This window comes from Phoenix dactylifera, chromosome 8 (assembly GCF_051530095.1).
Source record: "Phoenix dactylifera cultivar Ajwa chromosome 8, Ajwa_hap1_PhDact_Kaust_v1.1, whole genome shotgun sequence".
In the NCBI taxonomy this organism is placed as follows: Eukaryota; Viridiplantae; Streptophyta; class Magnoliopsida; order Arecales; family Arecaceae; genus Phoenix; species Phoenix dactylifera.
In genome coordinates this window covers 29,944,735-29,955,987 of record NC_143197.1, presented here as the reverse complement: position 1 = coordinate 29,955,987, position 11,253 = coordinate 29,944,735, and the positions used below count along the sequence as shown (strand labels likewise).

The following is an 11,253-nucleotide window of genomic DNA, read 5'->3' as shown; positions in this document are numbered from 1 at the left end:
TACATATGTACTTTTAGACATTGGAATACGAACTACTTAAGCCTTCGTCCATGGTGAAGCTTTGCCATATACTAGTATGTTAGGGGCTTCATACATACTTTTGAGTAAAATAAATCCCAATCAGTTAAGTTGCAGCTGGAGCAAGAGAAACAAGAAATGTATATTATGGAACCTGCCCAACACTAATACTACAAATTCAATCCAAAAACAAAAAAAACGACACTAATACTACAAATTAGTCCATGGCTCATTGTTCATGTTGGGCCGGTTCTATTTCTGGTTATCTTTGGCTAGGTTGGTTGGACTTTCTAGATTCATACTCCAAGAATTGAGGTCTCATTCTGGGACCTAAATCCATCCATAAATTACAATGATTCTAGTTGTTCGCTGATTATATTGGGTTTATGTAGATAGAAGTCTTATCAGGTTTACTTACTCTATCTTGTAGTTATATACATTTCTTGCTATTGGAAGTTTCCATATCCCAGTTAATTTTGGAAGGTGCCAAAATTTTTTCTAATTTCAGAGTGAAAAAGAATTCAAGATTGTTCTGATTTCTGAAATACAAACTGTTGGTACTGTGGATTATGAAACCAATATGTCCATAACCAGAACTTGTAGTTGTCACTAATGTTCTGCATGGTACTATTGTATCACTTGATTTCGTAAAATAGCATTGACAAGAAGCCAGTTTGGATTCTTTGTACCCTCCAACGCAGAAACGACATCGTGATAGGCCCGCATGGTGTGGCCATGTACTGAAGTTAATACGTGCTCTTATAAAATAGCCAAAAAGAATAGGAGCAGTTCCTTATAGTAAAATCATAAGGACTTGATTAGTGTATTACTTACCTTTCCTTGCATTATTGCTTCATCTTTCCTAGCATGACATAAAAGTGTAATCAATTGGAGTGCTTTTAAGTCCAAGTGGCAGCAATTTCATGCCGCATGGTTGCGTGCATGACATAGATATACTTAATATGGGTCTGATGTATCATGTATGGCAGGTGCAACTATATATGCAAGCTAGCTAGCAGCCAATGACTCCTTTTATGCAAAACTAGGATGCGCATGTCATGACATACAATTCAATCTATATTCAGAACTATGTCATACAAAAAGACCAAAATAACAATGTTATGTTAGTACTTCAGTCACACTACATTCTTTATAGTAACAAACTGTCTTAACTTGGGAGAACAATGATGAAAAAACCACCTCTGAAAATTGAAATCTCATTTTGTATCTTTGTTATAATTTAATTTGCATCTTATGCAATGAATGCCAGTAGTTTCTAACTGATAGGAATTTAATGCAGCAACCATACGGCATGGGTGCAAGAAAATTCGCAATAGCACAATATAAGATAAAAATATTGACAATTTAGATGCCATTTTGGTTACTTTTACGTCCGTCTGATGTAAATAACTATAACCGGTTGTAATGAAGAGTGTGTAAATAAAAGTACAAAAATACACGAGTGCAACACTGGCCAGTAATCTCTGTAAGAACCCTAGAAATTAATGTGTCGCATGGGAAACTGAACTATGGCTTTATTGAAACGTTGAATTAGGTTCTATTGCCATGAAATTCAAGTAACCAAATAACTTACATCTGTCTTCTTCTTAATTCTTTATCACCGAATGATCCTTCTGACATTAAAATTTTTGTGTTTCAAAATAGATTTTATTGCCACAAACTTGGGCTGCTGTGGAACTGGTTTTATAGAGATGGGACCATTGTGCAACTTTGCTGTTCCAGTTTGCCCATTTCCCGACAGAATTATGTTTTGGGATTCCGTCCATCCATCACAGGCAACATACCAAGCTTTTGCCGACCAACTCATAAAAACCGTGATGCCAGAATTTCAGAAGTAAAGTTCGAACAAACCAAGTACAGGTATGCCTCTCCTGGAATAAGGTCTTCTTTTGTTTCTGCCTTCTTTTTTTCTTTACATGGAGAAAGATGCCCTCAGTCTGTTCCAACCGTGACCAAGATATTTCAGCCAGTTCTCTCAAAAGAAAGATATTTCGGCCGAACAAAAGTAAGAAGAAGTACCAAGAGAAGCAACTAACCGTTCATATTCAACTCTAATTTGACAATGATGCGCATATGGGTCATTTAATCATTGCTTATTATTTCTTTCCGAGGACAATTAGAATGATGGTATAATTAGACATTGGTTTATTATATTGGATATGGTCAACTCGTATTCCAGTCACGCCAAAAATATTTTACTCAATATAGCAATCATATTCCCATATAATTAGACTAATGTGGTGAAACCTTCAAAAGTTAATTACTTTGACTTGGATGGGCATAATCATTTAAGTGTATGCTAGCCTTTGATATTCAATATACTAAGCCAAAGGTTGACATCACAATCTATGAAGTTTAAGAATAAATAAAAAGGCCAATTGAATTATACGCACTCAAACATGAAGACATACAATAGACTCTTTTGTGCCAGTAAACATATGTTTGAACTTGCATATGCATCATAAACATGCAAGTGCTTGAAATAGCTTGCAAAAAAATAAAAAATAAAAAAAGAGAGATATCGACCAATTGAACTGCAGATGGAGCTAGTCTCCTACACATCCATTTAAAGCCATGTGCTGGCTGCTGTATGGATCATATTTAGATATATAATAAGAACTAGATCTATTAAAACTTTAAGTTACCTGTCACAAAGATATTTGTATCAGTCTGAAAATTAGGGGACTTCTTGATCCCTTCAGTATTCCTTGCACGTAACTTTTAAGGTAAAACTTTTGAGGAAAAGGAAAGGAAAACCCATGCAGAATTCATTTAACTGATTAGAAAAAGGTGTAAGGGGGTCTAAGCCTGTTAGGAAGCAAGGGTCAGACCTCACATAATAGCAAAACTCATTAATTCAGTATTGACAAAGATAGCTACAAGTACAGGTAATCGAGGAAATAGATCTTATTAATGGCATAATGGCATGTTCAACACCTCGGAAATGGTTCAGCATGCTGAGAATATTGACATTTTGCTAAAAATTTGAAATCTATGCTAGATGTTCCCAATGGAAGACGAATCCTCCCCCCCAAAAAAAAAGAAGGAAGGAAAATAAGAATATCTCATAACAAAATAAAGATGTCAAACAACTGATATATCTGCATGGAAGTGTTTGCAAACACAGCAGGGATTGGACTAGTGGGCACAACTCAAAGATACTATCAGTAAATCAATCATTGATATGCATTCATTGTTGTTTCATGAATAAGAATGTATAAGGCATGAATTAGATGTAAAAGATTTCTATCATTGGAGCGAGCAACTCAAGGCCTTGGGACTAACTTAGAGAATGACCCGACCAATGGAGAAGAAAGGAGACTAAATGGAGACCCTTTTAGTCTTTTAAAAAGTGCTGGGAGGCAAAATAAGCTCTCTTGCAAAATCATGTATTTAGATTACTCAATCATGTAATCAAGTCCTTGACCAATGATTACCCAACTCCTAAGTAGTTAAAGTTGGCAATAGACATGCTTCCGCAACTACTGTATGTGAAAAATAACTAGGGTCCATTATTCTGGTCACAAACCCAACTAGAGAGTAAAATCTAAACCATTTTTTTTCTATACAAAAGCAAAGGAACAGGCTCTATAGGCCATATATGTCTTATAAAGACATTGAATCTAGAAAACATTATCATTTTTTAATTGCAGAAAATTCCATGCTTAACAAAATACTAGTTCAAATTAAATCATTTATGATTTGAATATGCAATAAAAGAAAAGGCATAATATACATATAAACATTAAAATGTCCTGTAAAGTAATAATTTCTTTTTAAAACGTGAGGAAATGAAATCACTCTTTTTGTAACTCACATAAGTTTCATGGACACAGTAGTTTGTTAGAAATCTAACCTTTATACCTTAATATATAGGAAGGACACGGCCGAACAAATTTATCGCCACAAGTTTTAAGCTTCTATCTCCTTTACCATCCTCCATGCCCATCATTAAAAATATTTTGCCACTTTGGCGAAGAGGGGAAAATATACAATGTTAATGCTGAACTACATCTAGGAACCATTCACTAAAAACAACAAAATATTAAGCTTATTGATAACATAAAAAATACTAAATAGAATTTCAAGTTTCAAGAATTATCTCGAAAGAGTGCAAAAGTGAAACTCTAAGGATGTGGGGGTTGAACCACATGTTTATCCACTCCTAGAATGTACTCAAAGTCGAGTGTTCAATCACAATGGAAAAACACAAAATTGATGTTTATGGTGCAAGAAAAGAATGAGAGAGAGTTGTTCCTTTACATTTCTCTCTCTGAAACGCTGAAATTTTTCTAGAAGAGTCTGGACGTGAATGGTGTAAGAAACCCATATAAGAGAGAGAGAGAGAGAGAAAAAAAACTACCAATAGTTTCTTCTTTTCTTCCACCTATTTTCTCTCTCATCTAAATGTTAGATAATCTTGGTCGGCCTAGCTGAGCCCAACCAAGCCCAAAAGCCAACTCATATAAGACCTATATCCACATGTTCCAAAAACAATGCGATGCAAATGATCAACCAATGCTTTGCTAGAAACGGTTAGGAATTATTATTTTTTTAAAAAAAGCCAAGACATAAATGCATGTCTGGAAAAATGGGAGGCTTAACAGGAAAAGGAACATATGTTGTCTCATGTGTGGTCCCTCGTGCACATGGAAATGTTTGATCAAAGCCTTGGAACAGTATGTACCGCCGGCTATTTTATCAACTCTTAAAGCTTAGCAGGCAAACCCAGGAGACCAAGGAGCAGTAATCCAGTCAATGATGCCTAACCTTTTCAACATTTATAATACATCATTCATTCACATGATAAAAAAGGTCATATCCAAGTTGCAGACTTGCAGTCAAACAAGCATGTGCATCCAGCCATTTTATTCTCCTAACCTTCCATGGGATTCTTGGGTTGGAAATTAGAAAGGTGTCAAGAAAGGCACATAAAATGTTTTTTTTTTTTTTTTTTTTATGGATGGAACATAAAATGTCCTATAAGGTTCTAATGCCTCATAATGAGGACAAAATAGTAAGTGAAGGAGCAAGTATTGGCCATTACCTTACCCTTTTGACAAGTACCACAGGATCTCACCACATTGCACTCATATAGTCAGATCTAGAGTACTCGTCGCCCTTGCATTTTTCCCCTTACCAACTTCTTCCTCCCACCTGTTATGCTTCGAGGCCTTCTCGACATCCCCAGAACATCTCTCTATCCTTGAAGGAGAAAACAAGGAGAGTGATAAGCTGCTATCCACTTCTTCTTCTTCTTCTTCTTCTTCCCCCCACGTTTGTTTCTTCTCCTGCCTTGGTCCAATGCTGAGTGAGAGATTCAGATCGGGCCCATGATCATCAGCCTTCCATCTCACAGAGCTCTGCCCTTGTGGATTTGTCGCCGGTCGTTCTTGTATTTGGGTTATGAAGTAGGTTTCCCTCTCTTGTGGTCTATAGTGTGTAGTTCCTAATCCATAATCATGGAGCCTGCTTGCTTCGTAGAGTTCATGGCTAGCTCGATGATCCAAAGATGAGCTGTTTGTGTGGAAATCCTGATTGCTCTTTCTGTCACTTCCTCTGAAGAACATCTCGGTTATGGAACCATAAGAACTTGGTCCCACTGTGGAACTCATGGCCCTGCTGAGGACTTGATTGTGCATCCAATTTCTATGGCTAGCCCAAGAAGTGCCATCAAATCTGATAAGATTTGCAAGAAGTTGCCGTTGGGTGGTTAGATAAATTATAAATCAGGATTAATGATCAGGTGTGTGCATGTATTTCAATTGGCTCATGTAGACCTCGAGTTGGGAATAGGCCATTGATGAAAACTATGTAGCATGGGAAGATGGCTAAGATTGTTTATATGCTGCTCCCTTCCTTGCATCGCACTCTTCGGATCCGCTATAACTGCAATTATAAGGGGAAAATATCCAGAAATAGGATAATTGATTTAACAAATCAAATTATAAAATCTTAATCGGGTTCTCCTGAAGATTCATGTTGAGAAGCTAGCATACCTTGGCCTGACTCATCGATCTTCTTGCTCCTGTACATCTGATGTCCATCAAACACCAAGCAACAAAAATTCAGTTTACAGGAAAAGAAATAGTTCCAAAATAAGCTTTAATAGTTCTCTTGTAAGAAGGGTGGATAGAATTACTTGTAGATGACTCTTGACGTGAGCTATGCTTAGGCCCTTAACATTCATCAATTGAAGGACCATCTTCGGTGTTGCTCCTGCACCTCGAAAGGGGGCAAACAAAAGAATTAATGTAAAGAGGGTGAACTGGAACAAGAAAAACTAATTGTTTTCCCCAACTAATATGTTGAAAGATGTCTGATGATCTACTCACGATCTTGGCCACCGAGTCTCTCGACGGCATGAACAAAACAAAGGTGGAGTTCCGGTGTCCACCGAAGCCTTGGGTTCTTGGATCTGACATACTGCCTTACAGCCCCCGAGCTTGCCTTCCGCTCGCTCTCCTCCACGGTGCTATTGCTCGAGCTCCCTCCATATCTCAAGCTATTCCCGCCATCTTCTTCAACTTCATCAACTTTGGAAAGGCTCTTCCTCGAGCTCTCAGAACTCATACTTCCCATCACCACCACCACCACCACCACCACCTCCCTCTTAGAACTTATAGGCAAAGAAAACAACCATAGAACTACTCTAACCTTCTTGTTCAATTGTCTTCATTTTCCCCAAGAATAAACCTTGATTTGCCTGGAGAAGTTCCGCCGCATCGGCCCTGCTACCTCCTCAAGCATGCCAGATGGATTGAGTTTATCAGCCCACTCTCATGTCATCCTCTCTGACTAACATAGGTGGTGGGAAAGAAACAAGATAGAAGCCACAAAAAAACCCTAACCACAGCACTAAAAGACAAGTCTCTCTCTCTCTCTCTCTCTCTCTCTCTCTCTCTCTCTCTCTCTTCTCTCAGTGATGAGGTCTACTATATGTATTCATGCATGGAAGCATGCATGGGCATGTGGTGGCATAGGTTTTCCCATATATGCGTATGCATGCGTGGTTTTGGATGGCAGGGAGGGAAACATGCAAGAAAGAGAGGGCGGGGAGGTGGATAAGGGAGCAACAAAGGCAAACAGTTCTAGGGGATGCCCGTCTCTTTGCACCACCGTTTCTCTGCCATGTGTCACAAAATAATTGATTCATACAGAAAAATTATTTAAAGTTTAAATTACCAAGCTAGCATGAGCTTTTTTGTGTACGTTGCTGGCGCTTCAAAACGGTTTCCAACAAAGCGGTGGGTAACTCAGTGTGCGATAGCTCGCGGTACTCCTCGACTTATTTTAGACGCTAGCTGTCGGTGATACTGACCCAAACCCCACACCCCCATCTCACGGAATTGTTCTTCCTTGCCACCAATAATAATGAGGATATGCTTCCTTTTTGGCATATAACCCGTTGTCAGAAGTTAAATTTAGATTTAGATTTTTTTCCTTTTTGGAGGCTGATTTAGATTTAGGTTTAGATTTTATTTTCAGGAACACCGTGGGAGTGCTATGGACCATTTCTTAAATCATTCCTTCTTTGGACTGTGGAGTGCAACCGCAAGGTTGTAGTGTAGATTTTTATATTTCACTTCCAATTGCATGCATAATCATAAGTTTAAAGCTTTAGAATTCTGGACAAATCCGGTAAATATGAAATAAATTAAAAAAACAAAAATAAAAATATTTTTAAAAAAATTAAATATAAATATTTATAATGCACATGCTTAAGAATTTTTATTTTGTTAATTTCTATTATAATCAAGAAAAAAATTTGAAAACTTGCATAAGAGTTTCGGATTTTTTTTTCTGGTATTAAGAAAATATGCGGAACAAGTTGATCGGTATGAAAGTCACGAATAATTCATCATCTTTTTTGAATAATCCGGCCAAAATTGTGACTATGGTTGCATTTTTTTTACGCAAACTATTTTGGGAAGACTTGTGAAATGTAACTAGTCTTCCAACAAATGCCAACTCAAGCTTGACCAGAACCAGCCTCATGACCCAAACGGGTCTATGGGATAGATGGAGTCCAAAGTCCAAACCCAACTTTTTTTGTAAAGGGCCAAAGATAGGTTAAGAGAGACTTTATGACTTTGACTTGGCCTTGGAAAGAAGAGGGACAAAGAGAACCTGTGTTAATTAGCATTAGATAGACCTCGTCCGTTTAATTTTTCCTGCAGCTTAACCGGTGTCATGGGATCCCTTCCATCTTTTTTCTTAGAAGAGCCTACATGAAAAGTTCATTGGATATTAGAATACTACTTATTAGTTGCAATAAAATCAACCAATCAGCAACAAAATCGCACAAGTTGCACCAATCCTCATGCACCACAAGGTAGGAGAACTGCTTTTCGGTGCATAGGAGTGCCTCACGATATTACTCTTTTTAAAATAAAATAGAGGGGGAACATGATGTGAGACCCCATCATCATGCCCAAAATATGGTATCCTGATTTGGTGACCAACCCCATATCCTGATGTGAGACTCCAAGCTAGCTAGATTCCACATTCACTTTAAAGAGTAAGAGAACCGGGCCTTGAACCACTCTATGTAGCAGGGAGCGAGCCACTTTGTTGGACTACTAAATGGCTTGTTAAGACCATAATACGGCGTGAATGCATCCAAACTAGAGTTTCTTTAATGAGTTACGTACCTAGTGTGGTTCTCACAATTGGCCTGTTTTGGACTAGACCTCATTCAAATATTTTGGCTTAACGAGCCATGCTCGACTTATGATAAACTAGGTCCATACCTGGTGATTGTTCGCTCCTCTGTTTGGGTGGAGACTCAATATTTGAGTCGTTTCTTATTTCTAGTTTAAATAATGTTAACTAGTGATACTCTCTTTGCCATTTCCATTCTCTCAAGAATTATGAAACTTGATGCATTATTTCACATTTTTGTTTCATTTGAATAATTAAACTAGGGTCATAATCTTCAAACAGTCATTTATCACTCCGGGCTGATCAAATAGGGTGACACCATATATGCTGAGATAAATAGAAGCCTTGCAAGCCCTAATCATTAAAAAAGGTGGGAATTGAGCAAAACTGGGAAGAGTTTTGATATATGTACAGTTCTAAACCAATGCCGGACTATTTCTGGATACTGCACCAGTATTTTTCAAAAGAAAGGTTGGTGGATACGATCGATGTACTGTATCTGAAACACGTATACCACCACTCTGCTGCCGTGGGTAAGAACTGGGCATAGCGAACTTGAACCAAACACCCACCTCCTTTTGCCAACCATCAATTTCAATCGCACCAGTCTCATGTGAAATCCAACTGTTCTTCTTATTAAAAAACAAAAAAAGATTGGGCAGAGCCCAGTCGGTTTCATTAAGATAATGAATCATGAGATTCTTTTCTTTAGCTTTAAAGTCATCTTTCTTCCGCTTCCAGTCCGAATGCATCTATGGCTGCTCATTTAGTTTACACTGTAGGAAGGAAAATAAGATTAAAAGTGTTCATTTAGATTAGCTGTGTTTCATGTTTAGTGAGACATATATATATATATATATATATATATATATATATATATATATATATATATATATATATGAGTCATCCTTTTAGAAATATGTTAATCATAGAATATCGAGCCAATGTGAACTGAACCTTAATTAAATAATCTCTCTCTCTCTCTCTCTCTCTCTCTCTCTCTCTCACATTGTACGAATGGCTGGTCCGTAATGCTAACAAGGCATTGACTCCATCAACTAATGTTCGTCTTTTCTTATTATTATTTTAGCAACTAATATTCTCCAACGATGCTCCTCTCTAAATCAAATTCTGGTGGAGCCTTCCACCTTGTCATCTTTTAAGAAATCCCTTAAGAATACACTCTCTTTCCAGAACTAAAACCTAATCCAACATTTAAAAACTATCATAATAATATCTCATATCTTATGTTAATGTTACTATGAAGTGGGGTCCCTTGTTTTCTGCTGTGCACTGTTGTTGATAGCAATGTATCACTACATGTGGACAGACTGGTGAGTTTCTCCATCACGTCAGTGCATGCCCACCTGCAAAGAAGCTAAAGATTAATATCTAATCATCAATTGCGTATACTAATTTATATAACAATTATTCTTATTCCTATTACAAGGGTCCCAGACCCACGCCACCCGCACAAAGCCATGGGATGCCACTAGCTGCTACAGAAGTATGCCATGCGGCAACTCCCCCGTCATCACCTCACAGCCTCGAACCTAAGCCACTTGTCTTGGAGTGATCTTTTTCCACTAGGTAACTGGTTCTTCAACGCATTGGTTGTTTAGGGAGTCGGTCACGTTTGTTTCTATGCCTCCTCCACCGGCCCAAGTGGATCCAATTGATGAGAAAGGTCTCAGTTCCAGCAAAATTAGACGAACTGAAGTCTGAGGTGGGAACCACAAACTTCCAGGAGTTGGAATCAATGGCCTTTCGGACCGTCAAAAATAGCGGCTAACCGTACTTGGAAGAAGCTTTTTTTTTCTTTTTTCCATGGCACTCGATTCGGATGCTGTGATGGGGGGTTGTTCCAAGCTGTTGTGCAAAGAAAAGCACAAAGTCGATAGGATGGCACGGATCAAATTGTCAGCATTAGGCCATGGCTTTAGTAGTACTTGACCGTCTTTTCGGTTGGTGTGAGGTGTAGTGAGAGTGTTTGGCCTGATTCCCACTTACTTCAGTTTGAGGGGAAGATTCATGCATGCGCATCCGTCCCTCTAGTTGCAGTATGTTCCCTAAATTGTCTGAGAAGTTTTATCATCCAAGCGAAGTCATTTGATTGAGTTATTCCAAAATAATTGAGCTATGATATGCTTTACTTCATAAATTCATAACTTTATGATATTTAAATATATTTTTGAATGATCTATTGGATCATTGATGCTATGTTTTTGTTGTTTCTTTTTTTTCTTTTTTTTTTAAGAAAAGAATGGGGCATTATACATATAAGAGAGCTTCGGGTTCTATATATATTTTGTTGTCGCCAGTCTTGTGCTTATACAATTTATTTTTCCCCTCAATCATGTTTGATGGTATTTTGATAAGTCTGCAGTGTTTGAGAAGAAACTGCACGCGTGCAACTTGGGGACATGCTATTATTGGGCACGTGTCATGCATGTATATGATAGGCAGCCAGCCTGGACTTCGACATGAACATTCATTGCCATTCCAGCGGTGGCACCAGTGCTTGAGCAAAGCTGAGTTCTATGAGAGCTG

The 11,253-nt window shown here is 38.0% G+C and overlaps 1 protein-coding gene across 2 annotated transcripts; it reads right to left on the bottom strand.

Annotated features, from left to right (window-relative positions):
- Positions 1-4,939: 4,939 nt before the first annotated feature.
- Positions 4,940-6,951, bottom strand: LOC103718836 (uncharacterized). 2 transcript variants are annotated; one of them, XM_008807831.6, is made up of 5 exons: positions 6,375-6,951; positions 6,182-6,258; positions 6,039-6,075; positions 5,820-5,928; positions 4,940-5,718 (listed from the first exon to the last, which is right to left on the bottom strand). In XM_008807831.6, the coding sequence occupies exons 1-5, from the start codon at positions 6,619-6,621 to the stop codon at positions 5,130-5,132; spliced, it is 1,059 nt and encodes a 352-aa protein (XP_008806053.5). In that variant the 5' UTR covers positions 6,622-6,951; the 3' UTR covers positions 4,940-5,129. The 2 variants fall into 2 exon arrangements, with proteins under 2 accessions (XP_008806053.5, XP_026664016.4); XM_026808215.4 differs by having other exon boundaries at positions 6,182-6,264; positions 6,375-6,945.
- Between the last annotated feature and the right edge of the window lie 4,302 nt (positions 6,952-11,253).

Bases quoted from the DNA above. Each gene is read 5' to 3' on its own strand.
- LOC103718836 (XM_026808215.4), bottom strand. From the start codon at position 6,621: ATGGGAAGTATGAGTTCTGAGAGCTCGAGGAAGAGCCTTTCCAAAGTT. The intron at 6,265-6,374 runs GTGAGTAGATCA...CCCCCTTTCGAG, and splicing joins GAGACTCGGTGGCCAAGATC to GTGCAGGAGCAACACCGAAG. The intron at 5,929-6,038 runs GTATGCTAGCTT...TTATAATTGCAG, and splicing joins GATCGATGAGTCAGGCCAAG to TTATAGCGGATCCGAAGAGT.